Genomic DNA, 18,600 nt, shown 5'->3' with positions numbered 1-18,600 from the left:
ACAAAATTAACTGCACCACTGTGTATGTGGACAATACTCCTAACACGTCTGAGTTCAGTTGATAGGTAGTGCACTGATTTTATATACTGCTTCTATATTTCAATTACAGATGACAAATAATTAGAGAACAAAAATATCTGTGAGCATGCAAGAGGAAAAGCTTGAAAAGGGAAATTCACATTAAAAAATTAAAGCTAATCCAATGTTGTCCTGTTTGAAACCGTTCTCTTTCTCAAGCTAAATTTATTTTTTCAAAATTAAAGTAATGTTTAAGAGTATCTGTTTTCCACTGGCAACTTCAACATTTTGTCTGAAAGTATGAAAATTATGATTGGAACTCATTGCTACAATGCCTCCTGGGAGCTGACTTGTGTCCTCTTCCCCTTTCTTTCAAGCTCCTTCACAGGCATAGCATTAACAGGAAAAAAAAAGAGTAAAAATCTTTTATTCCAGAATTGCAGCTTCTGGAACAACACATACGGATTTTGCCATTTAAAAAAAAATTTCTCTCTAACTAACTACCTTCTTAATGAAGATAGCTACCAAACATTAGCTACAGAGCCAATTTCCCTCCTAGCTTAGACAAATTCCAACCTCAAACTAAGCTCCACCTTATGGGCTTCATCTTTACATCACTACATTGACCTGCCAATACAAACATTTTCTTATTAGCTGTCATCATCTCCACACTATAATCAAATCCAGTCTCCTGGCAACAGAGGTGCAAGGTTGTCCTGACCTGGAGTTTGGCTGTCTGCGTCTGCAGGGCAGTGTTGTGCTCCTGAAGGAAGATGTTTTGCTTCTGTAGTGTAAGAATCTGATTGTTGAAGGAAATATTCTGTGTTTCCAAATGCTTCAGCTGTTCTTTAAGCAGCTGCTTCTCAGTATTCAGAGCTGCATTCTGAAAGAGAGATAGCATTGAAGGGGTAACAGGAAGAAATGAAACAGCTGTCCTGATCACATGGAGTCCTATCAAAGATGAGAACCAATTAGTGATGGTCATTCTACAGCAAATGTGCAAAAGCAAACTATTCACAGCATTAAATGAAGGTAGGACAGATGTTATACATAGGATTAATCCCTGCAATGATGTTATACAAGACATATGTAGCATTAAAGTCCCATGCGGTCCTAAGAGATACCCAATGAATTTGGTAGACTTCAGTGCTCCAGAAAACCTATCAGATTCCTATAAGATCAAAAATCCAGTTCCCAGCAACTCACTCACAATTGCAAGGCAAGATCAAGAGATAACAGGAAATAGGAGAAGGCTTACATTCCTTTCCAGTTCAATCGCCCTGTCCTTCAGTTTCAGCAGCTCCATGGTAGCTTCTCGGTGCCCCGTTTCCAAATTCTCATTCATTTGGTGGTTGGGAATGAGTTTCTCTGCAGCATATCTTGGTGACTTCTGAGCATACTGCCCATCCTGTTGAGTCTGCTTAAGTGCATCAAAGTCCTTCTTTACCTGCAAAGCCAACAAGCAACAACCTTCAACACTGGTTTAACAATGGGATTTTATATTATTAACAATGGGATATGCAGTTCCTCTCTTGCACTGTAGGGACTTGAAGGGATTCAGGAACCATTACCCTCACTTCACAGATGGGGAAGCTGAGACACAGAGAAATCCATGTCTCTTGGCCTCCAGTCAGGTGCCCCGTGACACAAGTTCGCTGTCACCTAACAAACAGGCCGTTCTTAGGTGAGATGTTTCAATTGCAGACTTCTTCAGCCTATGCCTTCATTAAACAAGGCAGAAAAACAAGACCATGGCAATGAAAAAAAAACATGGGAAAACAGAGATCTGCAAATAGTGGTTATGTAAAAACCCCTCCCACCGTGCTCCCAACCCAGCAATTTTTCTGAAATTGGTGCCATTATATAGAAAGGGACAAGAGAAAGTAGTCCAGTCAAAAAAGTTTGTGTTTTTTTTTTTGCCGGGGTTTGTTTCTATGTTGTGGGGTTTTTTTGGTTTTTTTTGGTTTGGTTTTTTCCCTTTTTTGGGGTTTTTTTTTGCTTTTTTTTTGGGGGGGGGGTGTGGGTGTGTCACAGAAGTAGAGATAACTTGCTTTTGTCCAGTAAAAAAAAAGAAATGTGAATGTGGAGAACCACAGTGTGAACAATTAAAACTCAGTTAACCTCTTACCATATTTAGATCATTCTGTAATTGCTGGTTCAAGTTCAGAGAGTCTTTCACTTGAGCTTCCAGCATTACAATCTTTTCTTCTTTCAGAGCTAGTGTTGTTTTTAGTGCCGATTCAGTTTTGCTCTCCAGAATCTTGATTTTTCTGAAAGACATGTGAATAGTTTTCCAATGTCTGCCACTAGGATAACAAGCCACCATCTATATAGGAGACTTCACCCATTTCAAATCTCATCACGTGTTACACTATATGTGTTTGTTTCTTCAGGAAAATGATTTCCCCTACTGCCACAGATTGCTACTGATACATTATAGCTGGGGAATCTGCTTTTGAAAAATCCAGTATAGAGGTAATGCCAGCATGATTCTACAGAAATATCTAAGAGCCACATAACTTAAAAGAAAGTAATTACACTAATTACACTACAGAAATTTCTTCTCATGGCTCTTTTGCACATTCTTGACAAGGAGAAAAATCTGCAGAAGATTCTGAAGACTGCTATGAGATGACTATGTTTCTCTAATTAGGTCTTACCAAGAGGCCTATATACATATGGGCTGTTGGGGTTTCATTGTTCATTACTATAGGACTTGCAAAGGAATTCCTTGCCATCAGGAATTTCTTAGGCAACATCTATGTTTATATTAAAAGGTGGTAGGAGTAACGACAGACGCTGTTTAATAGACACTATTCTTACTTGTAACAAGAGTATGAGAAGGAATACAGACTGAAATACCTGCCCAGCTACCCTACTGGGGAGCAGAGGGGGACTGTAGTAACACAGGCTAGCATGGAGAGAGAAAATGGCATTTCTTCCTTCCATCCAAGAAAAAGTTTTGCAGAACTTGCAGTATACTGCCAAGTTTGCTATGGAAAGATACACTTTATGTCCAAAATCGGTAAGGGTAATTGGAGTGAGACAGATAAGAACCAAAAAGAAAGGCAAAGGGCTTGAGTTAGGCTGAGGAAAAAGCCTGCAGCATCAAAAGAACGACTAAGAGAGCTCAGTTTCCTTACATGTCGCCATTGCCGTTGTCATCCTGTAGCAGCAGTTCTTTGTTCAATCCTATCTTCTCCAGTTCCTGGCTCAGTTTGTCCAGCTCACTAGACAACTGTTGACTCTTCAGCTTCTCCAGGACCAAATCCTGTAACAGCACTAACATGATTAGTTGCTGTGCAAGGGTGGTGATAATTACCCAGCACTATTGATTTTTTTTTTTAAATACTGAAAAAGTCATTGGATAAAATCCTAGTTCCAAGAAGGTCAGCTAAAATTCTTCATCAGTGACAGCTGACTGCAGAATTAAACTGATTGCTTTTATTTATAGTTTACTTGGAATAAATCTGAAGAATGCTTCTTCTGGCCTTTGTCTCACTCACTGTACTGAATTACTTCTGCCAACGCTGGCATCCTGCCTGCCTGCCAAAAGAGGGATGTCTGCAGGCCAGGACACATCCTGCCCTTGAGCCACAGAAGGGATGTCTGCAGGCCAGGGGACACCAGCAGAGCGAGTTCCCACCTCTCAGCTAGGACAAAAAGCCCTGCTGAAGAGCCCAGCCAACACTGGCGTACACACAGAGGAGAGACAAGACTTCAGCATGAAAGGTTCCTGAGATAGTATGGTTAACACGTTATTACCAAGGGACTTGTAATAGCGCATTTTCACTATTGACTCTTGAGTTTCTAACATATGGTAAATTACTGCCAAAATTAAAAAAGCATAATCACATTGTCGCGTAAAAGACAGGACAGTTCTGGAGACTAGAGAGTTTGGACACTTATTCTGGTATCTACTGGCCCATTCTGGTTCATTCTGGTTTCTTTGGAAAAAACTTAAGTGAACCAGACAAGGAAGTCACATGAGGAGGAGATTTGATGGAGTTGTACTAGAAGGTATATTGGGACAATGCTTTGGTGTTATGCCAGTAAAGTGGTCTGTGTGGAAATGGTCTGAGAAGACATAATACCAGCCTGCATGTTTAAAAAGGACAAATCATTTTTTGTGCATAGCCAAGTTCAAAGATTCCTACCATTCAAAATTCTCTGAAATGCAAATGTACCATAGAGAACTATATTGCTCACGTTTCGGCTCAAAACTTTTCTTAAACAAGGCAAGAAGAAAGAACAGCAAAGTTACTGAAGTGCTTCAAGTAAGAAAAAAAAATTATCCTGGATATCAAACAGAGGCAAGAATAAAATAAATAATAAAGACTATGTTTAGTCTTTAAACATAACTAAAAAAAGTTATGTTTAACTTTGTTAAACATAAACTGTAAGTATTCTATAGTTCTCCAATATCAGAAATTTAGCCATATCCATTCATATGGCAAGAGAAAAAAAGGTAAGGTTAAGGTCAGTGTCAACATCCATGAACTCTTTCTGCAGAATCTATAGAAAGGAACTAAGGAAAAGAAGATACACTTCTGTACAGGTCTGCACCACTGGAAATTTGCAGAAGTCTGCGAAGGGAAAGATTAAAAAGAAGCCTTCTCTGAAATGCTATTATTTTGTTCATTATTAAGGAAAGCTGGATTGCTACACAACTTGAGACTGTTTCAAATGTTTCTGATAAACTTATTTTCCTCCTCAAAATTACACTAATGCTTCAAAAACTAAAATAAAACTAAATCTTCAAGTAATTGCTTACTGCATTTGTCTTGTTAAACTTATTTATTTCACTACTACTGCAGCATTGACTGTTTTCCTTTGAATGCTCTTTCACAAGAAATCCTGTTTCTGGCAGGACAAGAGCAGCTGGGGCAGGCAATGAGAGCAAGATGCAATAACGTGAATCTGCTCATAGGCCACTTTTAAGAGTGTCAGGTTCTGGCACACACATCAGTTTGCCAATGTCCTAATGCTAATTGTGTATTTTTAAAAGATCGTTACTGGGAAAAGTGCCATTACTGCATTCTGCAGTGGAAAGAAGTGCTGCAAGAGATCAGCTGCTTAACAACAGAGCTGCTTAGCACGCTCTCACTCTGCAGGAAAGCTTTTGGGGAAAAAAACTGTAGGTAGTTGTAAAGCAAAACCTTGGTGGAGCTGTTATTAAAAGGGTTAGGTTGGTCATCTGGGATAGTTCTTGTCTTAGCTAAGTCTGTTTTAGAACAGGAGTATTAATGTGTCTTCAACAAGTGCTCTAACTTCTAGGCTTAAGAGTCAATCTCCCCTGCCAGAGCTCTCATGTTAGCAAACAATTCTGTGGTCACAGTGTTAGAGAAGCATCAAAGTCTTTAGTTTACAGCTACCACGTGGGAGCTGTGTTAAAATCCTATTCTGCATGAAAAAAAGATGTCGTTTGGAGACATTGTCTTTGTGGACACAAAGCGTTAGATTGCAGCTTTTGGCAGGTTCCACTTTCCAAGGGAACACTACTCAGTGATGGGTGGTAAGGCTATGAAGATCTCCTAGCTCATGTATTAAAAAGTCATGGGACGGATGTCTCCCTTTGGTACTTCACAGAGCTGAGATAAAAAACAGAATCGTATTCAAACCAGTAGTAGTATTTTGCTTACCTCTCTCAATGTAGCTAGTGTTCTTTTATCAATTGTAACTTGCTTTATGAGATCTTTATTGTCCTTTTCAAATTCCTTCAGTTTATTAGATGAATCTCTGAATCGAGCAATTTCCTTTTCTAGTGTCTTGTTTTCTTTCTCAGCAACTGCCAACTTTACCGTACTATCATCCAAAATAGCATCTTTCAGCTCTACTTGCTGCCAAAGCCGTTTTGTTTCTTTCTCTAGCATTTTTCTGTCTTTCTCAAGCTGAGACATTTCTTGTTCTAGGGCTTTGTTCTCCTTTTCTAACCTCTCTAGCCGTTTGGCAGAAATCTTTAGCTCCTCAAGGTTTCTTTGGAGGACTCGATTTTCACTCTCCATTCCCTGTACTTCTTTTTCTAACTCCTGGATCTTTTTGCTGCTGTTCTCCACAATCTGCTGAAGTCTCTGGTTTTCAGAGTTGACACTCTGATAGCTTAGCTCCAGCCTCTCTGATTTCTTGCTCATTGCTTTTAACATCTCCACATTCTTTCTTAAGTCCTCTTTCTCTCTCTCCAATTCTTTATTTTCTGCTTCTATTTGTGCCATTTTTGTGCTGGTAAATCTCATGGTCTCCACCACTCTCCTAAGCTCCAGATTTTCTTCATCCAATTGCTTGTTGTCCCTTTCCAGGTCCCCAAGCCGAATGGAAATATTCTGCAATGTGTCCAGGGATTTTCTCAGCTTCCTATTTTCTACTTCCAGATCCCCATTCTCCTGCTCGAGAACTTGCACTTTTTCTGTCACTATTTTCATTGCTGCTGCCTTCTTTGTGAGCTGCTCATTCTCCCTCTCCAGCCGATGGAGCTCTTTTTCCATTTTTCTTTCCACTTTTTCTTTAACCTGGTCAAAATCCTTTTGCAACTGCTTCTTCTCAAATTCCACCTTGCTCAGTTTGCTACTAGCCTCTGTAACTGTTTCGTGAAGGATCTTGTTCTCTTTTTCAATATCTTTTACTCTTGCCTCGCTGCTCACTTGAGATCTTTGTCTCAGGGATAAGACCACTTGATTAAGGTGATCATTTTCTTGCTTAAGGTCTTTTATCTACATAAACAATAAGAAAGTCATGCAAATGTTATTCAACTACCTTACAAAGTGCAGTTCATCTAATCCAAGACAAATTTCTCAAGTTTTCCCTGACTAAAACCAACAACCCAAAGTAATGAAGAAATTGTTACTTCTGGTAACCCATGATTCTAACAAATTAAAAATAGTGCTACCAGCTAAGAAGGTCGAGGTAGAGGACAGAGGACCTTCAGAGAACACCTTGGAGCAGATTCTATGTTAGGAACCATTCCTAATAAAGGGTATCTTTCTGTCTAGGTTTACATTCATCTTTGGGATCTGAAGACACAAGTGACCTCTGTAAGGCGTCAGAAACCCCAAAATGTTTGAAAATTCATAGCAGTTATAGATCTCAATAAGGACGCACTTTCTGTAAGAACAGTACGCTTACCCCACTGCAAAAATTTCAGCTGGAGCAATTGTGATTTAGACTGCAATTTGCATTTGATTCTTATCTACACAACATCCATAGAAATCAAAAAAGGACTTAGAGCTGAAAAAATCAGAATCTGCCCTTTTCTGACAATTGAGGGTACTTCTGCTTTTACTTCCTGCCCTACTTGTGAAGCATTCATTAATTCTTACCACAAAGAGTCTGTATGTGCTCTAATTGAAATGTACGACTTTAGTGGTAAAGTGCAGTTTCCCAGGTAGAAGTCTGGGTAAGAACCCTCCAAGATGAAAAGCACTACACAAATAAGACATTTTGTTATTTAATCTTCACCCCACAAAACTTGGGAGTAAATTTTAATATACGTTGAAAACATACAGACCAGTCTCCAATGTTGTGTGTCTGTATTTTCTTCAGTAGTCAAATTAATACAGATGATACCTTGCATGAACCTATAATAGGATAGTGTCAAGGCATTGCATGTGAATTGCAGTACAGTAGTAAAAGTTGAAGGGCATTTAAAATATTAATCCAGAAGCCATAAATGCCTTCTCAGCATTTTTTTAAATTAGAGCAAAAAAAAGCTGCGTGGCTAAAAACACCCCAACCAAACCAATCAGGACATACAGCTGGCAGAAGACCAATCTTCTGCAATAAAAAGGGGTTTTATTTGTATATCCTAAAACCAATTGGTATTCCATTTAGTAAGATCCAGGGCTTTTTTACCCCAAAGAGGGAAGGTATGTCTTTACAATAGTCCGAAGATCCTCCTATGGTAACAGAAGCAGTAGCTAGCAAAGCATGCTGGGCTTTTTTTGCTTGAAGAAACCTTTTACCTACGTTTGAACAAATTCAATCTGCACTTAATAGCTCTCAAATTGCCCTGTCTTCCTGAGAGAACCAGATGCTCTAAATGGCATCAGTAAATTACCACTACTGAGCATATGCTTTTATATTACATTTGTGAAGTTTGCACCTGTCTGTCTTTGTCAACTTTTAGAGTCTCCATGATGATTTGTAGCTGTTCTTTATCTTTTATCAGCTCCTCGCTCAAGGTCTCCAGATCTTGATTACTTTGCTTCTCTTTTTCAATTTGATTTTGCAACTTCTCAATCTGTGTGGAGAGACACAGCAAAACACATCAGCCACAGCTTGGCACAATAACTGTTTGAAATTTAAGTTATTTTGAAGACGAGAGAGGAATGAGATGGGGACGATGGCTGAAAGATGTACTCCTTCCTTTCTGCAGCTTGCCAGTCTCAGAGGAGGAAATGGACTGTTTTCTTTTTCTCACAGTGCCAAGAATCTCCTTCATGCCTATTAAGATCTGAGCATATAAGGTACAGCAGTAAGAAATGTTTCACCTGCCTGCCTGAATGCCCTGTCATGCTCCTGTCATCAGCGATTAAGTTTCTGATGCTCACCTTTCTGAGGGACTTGCCTCCTAGTCACTCCATCATTGATGGCCTTAATCTACTAGTGAATGCAGAGAAAGTTATTAAGACAATTCAGTGAACAACTGAATAATACAACACCCCCCCCTCCCAGGAATATAAGAAAAGCACTGGAGTTTCCAAGTCTACCGTCCCTCTCCCTCTGCTCTGCTAGCCCTCTGTTTTCCCCAGCAGATTACAATACTGGATGTGAGAAGTTTGTCAACAAAGTCCCAGTCCTACAATGAATGTCTTCTTACTCCCTCCTTTTGAAAGTTGTACTCATCATGCACTAAGCACTGAAAAGCAGTAGTTCTTCAGTATTCAGAAGAAAGGAGTTCAGAGAGCTAGGCTCCCCAAGTCAGGAACTATTCCTTTTTATGCTTGTAAAGTACTGTGAGCACCTACAGTTCTGCACAAATATCAGCTCATTTTTTTGTGTTGGTATTATGAACTTTGCCAACAGTGAAAATGTCAATGAAAAAGGTATTAACAATTATTCTTACAAGTGGGAAATAGCTGGAGGCTGAGCTCTGCCTATATCAACATGTGCCTCATTACAGGAAGTGTTTAAACAAGCAGGGACTGCCCAGATTGGAGATAAGAAGGGCTTAACAGTTAGAAATATAACCATGTTAAGGTTCATTGGTCTCAAAGGAGCTGTTCAGAGAAAGCTGGAACATAAACTCAGTAACTCAGCAATAGCTGGTCTTCATTAGCACTTCCCAGAAAACTGGAGGCAAGCAAGAAACTACTGTTTACACCTTGTTTCAGTCCAAGAAGTTAGGAATGCACAGAAAATAGATAAGTACTTGGACTGCGGCTACTTAACTGTGCATGAAAGGAGGGTTTTCTACTATTAGTGCCTCTGAAAAACCTTGCAAGAAAGGAAAAAAAGATGTACGTGACTTTTCCTTCTTATAATCTCCTCTTGTACCACATGAATAGTCCTGTTCCAGCTATATGATCCTTCCAAGCACTAGATCAATAGACAGCCAAGCATACTCGGACAATTTTTGGAAGTCTCAGACAGTGGATGAAATCTGAATCCAGTTAAACGACGTTAGGGAGGCAAGATTTTACTATGGGTATCTCAGAAAAGTTACAAAAAACCCACTGGCATATAACAAACATTTGAGAAAAACACTTCTTTATCTCTTGTCCTGTGTCTTTATATTGTCTTTAATAATCCTTAAGAACTGTTGCCCTCTCTTCTGCTTACTGTAGAAACCATTCTGCACTGAATCAGAGAGACCTCACCTATCATCCCCCTTTCCCCTAACACACCCCTTTGTGGACATGCATACCCTCTAATTAAGGGGATACATGTGCGAGAGAACTACAAAAGCATGATAGAGGAATAAAAGATTTAAAACATTTTTTTTTTTCAAACATCTCAAACCTAGCAGCCTTCTATGATGGAGTGACTACATCAGTGGACAAGAGAAGAGCTATGGATGTTGTCTATCTGGACTTCTGTGAGGCCTTTGACATGGTCCTCCACAACATCCTTCTCTCTAAATTGGAGAGATATGGATTTGATGGATGGAGTCTTCAGTAGATGAGGAATTGGTTGGATGGTCACATCCAGAGAGGGTAGTGGTCAACATCTCAATGTCCCGATGGAGATCAGTGACAAGTGGTATCCCTCAGAGGTCTATACTGGGACCAGTGCTGTTTAGTATCTTCATCAATCATAGAATCATTACGGTTAGAAGAGACCTCAAAGATCATCAAATCCAACCTTCTACCCCACGCCACCATGCCCACTAAACCCACTAAACCATGTCTTGAAGCGCCACTTCTAAACGTTTTTTGAACACCTCCAGGGATGGTGACTCCACCACCTCCCCGGGGAGCCCATTCCAATGCTTAACGACTCTTACAGTGAAGAAGTTCTTTCTAATGTCCAATGACACAGACATAGGGTGGAGTGCACTCTCAGCAACTTTGCAGACGATACCCAAGCTGAGTGGTGTGGTTGACACGCCTGAGGGACAGGATGCCATCCAGAGGGACCTGGATGAGCTTGAGAAGTGGACCTGTGAGAACCTCTGAGGTTCAACAAGGCCAAGTGCAAGGTTCTACACTTGGGTCGGGGCAACCCTGGGTATCAAGACAGGCTAGGGGATGAAGGGATTGAGAGCAGTCCAGTGGAGAAGGACTTGAGGGTACCGGTGGATGAAAAGCTCAACGTGAGCCAGCAATATGCACTTGCAGCCCAGAAAGCCAACCATATCCTGGGTTGCATCAAAAGCAGCGTGATCAGCAGGTCGAAAGAGGGGATTCTCCCCCTCTACTCCGCGCTGGTGAGATCCCACCTGCAGTACTGCCTTCAGCTCTGGGGGCCCCAGCACAAGAAGGACATGGACCTGTTGGAGCAAGTCCAGAGGAGGCCACAAAGATGACCAGAGGGCTGGAGCACCTCTCCTACGAGGAAAGGCTGAGAAAGTTGGGGTTGTTCAGCCTGGAGAAGAGAAGGCTCCGTGGAGACCTTAAGACCATTCAGTACTTAAAGGGGGCTTATAAAAAAAGATGGGGACAGATGTTTTAGTAGGGCCTGCAGGGACAGGACAAGCGGTAATGGTTTTAAACTAAAAGAGGGTAGATTCAGACTACATACAAGGAAGAAATTTTTTATGATGAGGGTAGTGAAACACTGGAACTGGTTGCCCAGAGAGATGGTAAATGCCCCATCCCTGGAAACATCCAAGGTCAGGTTAGACAGGGCCCTGAGCAATCTGATCTAGTTGGAGATGTCCCTGCTCATTGCAGGGGGGTTGGATTAGATAAGCTTTAAAGGTCCCTTCCAACTCAAACTATTCTATCATTCTATGAAATCAAGACTCTTTTACATATCATGTATTGGATTTCTGTACACTGAGACACAACTCTGTGTCTCACACAGACTACAGAATACTGTCTACTACCTATTTTTCCCAAATCTCCCTGAATGGGAGGTGAAGTCCATCAACAACTTGACTGGTCTGTGGTATTCAGTCAACAGCTCCCATCATATTCTGTGTTTCTCTGGTGAAGTTTAATGCATTTCAACTGCTCTTAACAGTAGTATTTTTAACTGTCTTTTTTTTTCATTGGTCTGATGCATACAGTGCCCCACTTTCACCACACAGGCATTCCTCACTACTGTTTTTTGCCTTATTTAACTACCAGACGTGTAGGTAACTCCACCATGTCAATGCATTCATCATCATCAAAAACATCAGACTAACTCTGGAATCACAACTGTTGGCACCAACACAGCGCCATAACAAGAGGTGCCCACAGGAATCTGCCTGGGGCAAAGACAAAGGTTGACCACAGTTGTTCAAGTGACTTAAACTGAAGATACACCATAGGTATTTTAAGCACGTAAATTAGAGCTGGACTGAATTACTCATACACAACTGGTCATAAATGGGAGTGTGGAAGGAGTACAGTGAAGTGAATTTTTGCATTTTCCTTGTTCACAGAAGAAAGCCAAGAAGCAGAACTGGCCTCTCAACTTGACAAAAGAATCTCTCCAGAAGATGGAATGATCCAGTGATGGATACCTTTTCTTCTTGGCAGAGAAACTGGTGCTCTGTGAGTTACATACTGGTAATCCATGGCCAGCATTTCATATCCAGATTCTTTCTCTCCTTGTCCTTTAAAGCATTCAGCTAGCCCATATGCAGGCCAGAGAGGACTGAAATCTTTGTATCAATGTCTCACACGTACAGGTTACAGCAGTAGTGGGAAAAGGAGAAATGAGCCTTACATTCTGGATAATTTAGCAAAGGTAGGAACATGGAAAAAACTGACATGGAAATTTTTTATACTCAGACTAGCAAGCATCATCTTTCCCCATCAGCACTTGGCTCAATTAATCAGAGTTCAGGATGCAAGCTACTAGCCAGACAAAAAGAAAGGTAGTGGCTGGAGGTGAACTGAGCACTGTGTTTCACAAGGACAAGCACTGAGCTGGCATTTGAGCTAAATGTAATCACAGTTAATAATAGAGTGCTACACACATACATATAAAAATAAATTTAAAATGTGATGACCTGCATGTTTGTTACAAAGATTAAAAGAACACAGATCTTTGCAGAGAGGGAGACACTAGAGAACTTCTAATAGCCAAAAGGACAAGACAAAGAGAAAGAGCTGATCCAGGACTATGGACAGCAAAAAAGACTTAATTAAAAATATACTAACCTGAATTCACCTGTGTGATTTGAGTCACACAGAAACAATATTAAAACTTTCAAACAGACAAAATAGTTCAATGTGGCCATGGCTTCCTTGCCTAGTAGTGACTGCCATAAGATGACAAAAAGGGACACAACCAACAGTACAATCTGACAGGGGAAACGAGCACTGAAAGACAGCTTTTATGAAACAGGAAGTGTCACTTTTGCTTACAATGATGCACGTAAGTAGGCAGTGAAGTAGAAGGCAACAGAACACACCAATGTTAGAACGCAGTTAAACAGATAGGCCCAAAAACATGCTCAGCCTTCTGGAGAACATCGGCGAATTCCCTGCAACCCCTCTTGCCGTACAGCCCTGCGTGCACTGTGTTTAAAAACTGAAAAGCTCTGTTCCTGTGAACAAATTACCTTTTTGCTAAGTTGTTGATTTTCCTTTTCCAGTTCCACAAATTTTAGGCTGCTCTCTCTGGAGGTCAAGGAGGCATCTCTCAGCTCTTGGATTGTGTTCTGCAAGCTCTGATTATCCTTCTCTAGCTTCAGTATGCGACTCGAAGCACATTCATTCAACTCAAACACAAAGGACTTTCTGGCTGTTGAAACATGAGAATCAGAAGGTGGCACTAACCAATTCACAAACATCTCCCTTCCCAGGTCCTTAAGATTCACTTGTATGAAGATAATTGCAGTCAGATCCTTATCATTTCAACTTGACTGCTAAGTAAATAGCTTGTGAAAAACAGAACTTATTTTCACAGACAATAATTAAGACCTTTAATAAATATGGAAATACCTGAACAGACAACCATCTTAAAAGTTACTTACTTTCCTAACTCTTCTTAAAGTTGCTTTAGCCATGTTAGGAGTGTGTTTAATGTTAGTAGCACAATATATTTTGATACCCTTTTATACTTCCATCAGAGGAAATAAATTGAGGCAGAAAGTGAACCACTACAAAGAGTTTGCTAAAACAGTAAGACGATGCAGTTCCAAAAGGTAGTGAAAACTTAGGTATTTCATCATGTTTAGTCATGGAAACAATTATTACAAAAGTGAGCTCCAGTGCTTCTCTTCACAGCTGCTTCATCAAGCATATTTAACCACCAGGTATGCAGGCACAGGACATCCATCAGAATGTGGATCATAGAGAAGCATCTGAAGTTCAAATCTCAGAACTAACAAAATCTATGCAAGTTTTAAAACAGAGATGATATTTTACTCTAAATGTCTGTAGATCAAAAGTCTCACTACCTCTCAGCCTTAACTTCCAGCACCAAAGCCTCATCATTCCGTTGATTTCTTTGCTCAGCACCTGAATAATTATAAGAGCAACCCTCTGTTTCACATGGAATAATTGCTACCCTTCACCTCAAAACCACATTTCATATGAAATTGACTTTAACATTGTCTTTAAGTCTCAGAAAATTATTCACTCCTGCTAAATAATCAGTACTATTACATAACAGCACACTGAGTACTTTAGAACTGGCAAGTTTCTGAGAATGGTAAAATCCTGTTTGTCTCTTATGAAGCATCACCTGGAGAGTTTTGGATAAATGAAGACTCAAATAGTAAACATTAACTAAATACTCCAGTTGAGTTCTGCCTTGAAGCAAAGCCCATCTAAATGACTTTTCCTCATGCTTATTTTTTAAATGATTTTGACAAAATACTCCAAACCAGCAGCTAAAAATCTTCTGCTATCTGCCAGCCTTGCAGACTCAACTTGAAATCCAGGGACAGGAGGTTTTGCAAGAGAGCTTTGCAGTCTCACTCTATTTGTACAAACAAGTTGCATTCAAAATAGCAACATGCATTGAAATGGAACTTCTTCAGGAGAATTACTGTAAAAGTAGGACAGCACTTCTGTGAAACAATTTAAAGTTTCAAAGTTTAATGTTCTTGGGTTTTTTAAAATCAGGCTTTCTTCACTAATTTTTATTTCCTACTGAATACAAAAGATTACTGATGTTCTGAGTTCCTCTCACTCTCTTCTACTTTGGTTAATCAGAGAGGTTCTGGAGCTCCAGTGCTGAAATGTTAAGTGTTAGTGCAGTGAAGGAATCTCACCTTTTTTCATTTTTTTTAAGCACTCCGTTGAGCAAATTTTGGAAGTTATTTTTGACAGAAATGAATAAATAAGAGATAACAAAATAAAACCAGCATCCTTCCTTCTATTACATCACTATTGAAATCAAATCAGGAAGGGGGCAAAACTTGCTATTTGAAACAAGCCAGAAAATTAGATAGTTTTACATCTTCCTGAAATACTCTTCATCACAATTTCTAAGTTTTGAGAGAATTGTGGTTTTTTCCCCCCACTGACTAATATAATAAGCAATATCCTTGATTACACAAAGAGGAACAGTGTCATGCACTTCTCAGGCTAACGTAAGCCTGCTTTGCAATATTATTAATTAAAGTAGCAATTAATTAGCCATTAATTAGTAAAGAGGACTCAGATCATAGACAGCAAGTAGATTTGAGATTTGGTGTCAGGCACACATTCAGTTATTTTACGAAATGAAGCTATTCTTCTAGACAGCTTTACTGAAAACTGAACATCTGCTTACTCAAATTTATTCCTTTGTCTTCAAGTTAAACTTTTCCTGCTACATAGAGCTAGACATGCAAGTCTTAGAATCAGATGAATAATCAATAAAAGCTGCATATTGAACTGCATGAAGTAGCTTCTATTTCCCAATTTCCATTTAACATTATTATTTAGGCATAATATTATAGACAGAATGAATGTTAGACACAGAAACCAATGCTAAAACCTGACTAGTGAAGGAAGCATTAGTTATGTTTGTGACAGTTATGGAAATCAAATCAACCATTAAAAAAAAATCAGCCAGTTATTTTAACTGTACACATTTTTCAGTATCTAGTAAAAATAAATGACTTCAGCATACACTACTTCCTGGGACTTAAAGACCAGCTAATTGTCTGTACTAATTGTACTACAGAATACTAAAGATCACAGACTCCTCCCAGTCATTCAGTTAGAAATATCCAGTATGACATTTCTGCTGTGTCATTTACAAAGCTTTCTTTTTTTTCAATGTTTATCATTTTATTTAAAAGTCACTTTCTCAGTGACGAACAAAATAAAAGGAAAACCGGTACTCACTGTCTGCAAGATCTGTGCTTTTAGACAGTTGTTCTAGTTCCCAGCCTAGGTGTGCAGACTCGTTCATGCTTTGTTTCTGTGCAATCTCCAAGACCATGTTCTCCTCCAGCAGCTCTTCAATTCTCTTCTTGTCCGTGTCCCGGTCCTGTGCAAGATACACATGAATGAAAACGCATATTCAGCTTATCAGTAAGATTCTTCTGTCAGTTTTGAACTGCTATGAGCACAACACACATTGAGGGTAGAAGAATCTCCTTAAACACTATGTGCTTGTATATTAAAATACATGTGCAGCATTAAACATTTGCTGTGGGCTATGATACATGCCACAGAATGCAGTGCACAGAAACTCAACTGGCCCTGTTTAGAGTCAGCTGAGGTCCACGATACACTTGGAGGGAGGTTGACTGCAGTGAGAACATACTGAGTGATGACAGGGCCAGTACAAGCCAGGGCTAGTAAAGCAGGCTGGATTCAAGCTGTCTCCAGAGCAAAGCTCTTCAGAAACATGTAGCATCATGCACTGACACACTGGTGGCTCTGCAGATGTAACTGAGTTCGACTGAGCTTTTTCAACTTATCACATCAAATTTGGATCCAGTTACATGGATCAGCAAGTAACACTGGCCTCCTAATTTGGGTTTTAAAACATCCAGAAAACAGATCTGGAGAATGAATCTACTGTTGCTTCTTGTGACTATTTTGGCCACGTGCTTCTGTGGGAGCTGAAGTGATGCCTCTGAGGGTCCCAAACTTTCTAAAAGCATTCCTCAAAAATTCACAAAGGCACCCAGAAAAGCATCATTCTAAATCAGCAGCCACTTTGGAAAAGCTGGAGCATGACATGACCCTTTTAATGCCCTGAATCAGTCATTAAAGAAAACTCCACACAGCACCCTGAACACCTTTGTTTCCAACAGACCCTGTTGAAAACTCTATACAGTTAAAGTCCTATACAGTTAAACCCAGAAGAAATCAAAACACAGTGGGATAAGAGGAGAATTGTTAAGTAAAATACAAGAGATGAAAGAGTATTTACTATTTCTAGTGTGATTATAAAATCCAATGTTGCTTTTTGTTTGTAGACAATAAACTGCCACTTCTTAGCTTTCCTTGTCTATGAAGCAATAAGCCATCCCTCTGATTTACACAGAAATAAATTTTGGAATTCTGTGTCTTTTACAGCAGTAATGGATTCTTAAAGTCACTGTAATGGCTGGGGGTTTTGTTTCCAACAAGAAAGATTACTTACTACAGTAGATTTAATTTCTTATATCTAAGAGATTTCTATTTAACTGACAGATTTTAACATCTCCATTATCAATATGTATGAAAGCAACCTGTATTTTAAAATTGTGATATATTTTCTTGCGTGAAATTAAATTCAGTCTCACACAAAATAGCACTGGCAATATTTACACTGTTAACATTATAGTATTTCAAGAATTCATGTACACAAAATTCAAAATAAAGACCTCTTTAAAAGCACTGTTTATTTGCCTGTCTCCACTAGTTTCTGTGACATGAATCTGTGACCTAGCATAAAAACAGAAGTTAAAAAAATTAGCATAATAAAAAAGAGAGGGCATACCAGCTCTACATCATGAAGTTTGGATTTCAACTGCAAATTTTCCTTCTCTAATTCATGCAGTTTATCACCACGAGCTCTTGCCATTGTCAGTTGTTCTTCTAGCATGGCCTTTGTTTCAATTAATATGATGTTGTCCTCTCTCAACTCCTAGGGAGAAAAAGTAACAACGTTAATCTCTTTACATAAACTGACTTTTCAAAGACCAGGTGACTTTCATAAACTGACATTGCAAAACACAAGGAAGAAACGTGACATGTTTCTCCATTTCATAAAAAAAGTTTTTACCTGATATTTTAATGGGGGATGATACTACATTTAATTATCTGCAAGTCATTACTGCAAGTAAATCTAGTATTTCTTATTATTTTTTTCCTGAAGTTCAGAAGTTTAATGGAGTTCCTTTTGCTTTATATGAGGCTAGTAGATGAAGAGGTGCACCAAAGACACTCAAGACACAGAAGAGCAACTGTTCAATTCCAATTCCACTGTCATAATACCATTTCCTTAGACAACTCACTGTAGTCCCCAGTTTCAAAATAGATTATTTACTTTCAAGGGATGTTATAGTGTATTCAAAACACATTGGGGAGCATTATCCAATGTATACTACGTCCATATCCCTGTTTCAGTACACTTACATGTAAATGTCTGTTTAATGAAGTTTCTCTCTTTCTCTCTCATGAACAGAATTTTAATTCACTTAAACAAAAGTTGTTTCATACTTATCACTTAACACAGCCCCTGCCTCATCCCCAATAAACACATGAGCATTAACTGCACAAGCCATGTTGCTTATTCATTACAGCTTTTGGATCTGTTCTCAGTGACTAAAAGTTTAGTTTACTATTCTGCTGTAGCAACAGCATTAGGAAACAAGTTAATTATACTGCAGTCTGAAAGCTCCTTGCAAAGCACCAAATGAAGCTCTGTGCATTCAAGTATCTTATCTCCAGAAACATGAAATGTCCAAAGCATAAAATCTGGCCATTTGTTCTTGTTTTAAATACATTTATTAAATTATGTCTTATTTCAAGTTATAATACCTCACTGCTAGCTTTTACTCTCGTTGATCTTCAGATAAGTCTTGAGTCAGAGACAGAATTTTCTATGGCAGGA

General features: G+C 39.2%; 1 protein-coding gene across 1 annotated transcript in view; it reads right to left on the bottom strand.

Annotated features, from left to right (window-relative positions):
* The window catches only part of CCDC88C (coiled-coil domain containing 88C), a gene marked incomplete at its 5' end in the record, with an annotated part of 60,029 nt that overhangs the window by 20,351 nt on the left and 21,078 nt on the right, over positions 1-18,600 (bottom strand). The window contains 9 exons of the mRNA XM_009699761.1: positions 740-901; positions 1,277-1,465; positions 2,147-2,288; positions 3,162-3,289; positions 5,661-6,725; positions 8,114-8,251; positions 13,172-13,353; positions 15,894-16,038; positions 17,485-17,631. Of these exons, the coding sequence (XP_009698063.1) occupies positions 740-901; positions 1,277-1,465; positions 2,147-2,288; positions 3,162-3,289; positions 5,661-6,725; positions 8,114-8,251; positions 13,172-13,353; positions 15,894-16,038; positions 17,485-17,631 (2,298 nt within the window). The remainder of the gene's footprint in view (positions 1-739; positions 902-1,276; positions 1,466-2,146; positions 2,289-3,161; positions 3,290-5,660; positions 6,726-8,113; positions 8,252-13,171; positions 13,354-15,893; positions 16,039-17,484; positions 17,632-18,600) is intronic.

The sequence above is a fragment of the Cariama cristata genome, unplaced genomic scaffold (genome assembly GCF_000690535.1).
Source record: "Cariama cristata isolate BGI_N322 unplaced genomic scaffold, ASM69053v1 scaffold5890, whole genome shotgun sequence".
Classification (NCBI taxonomy): domain Eukaryota; kingdom Metazoa; phylum Chordata; class Aves; order Cariamiformes; family Cariamidae; genus Cariama; species Cariama cristata.
Note: the sequence above shows the minus strand (reverse complement) of the source record. Positions and strands in the feature narration are given on the sequence as shown.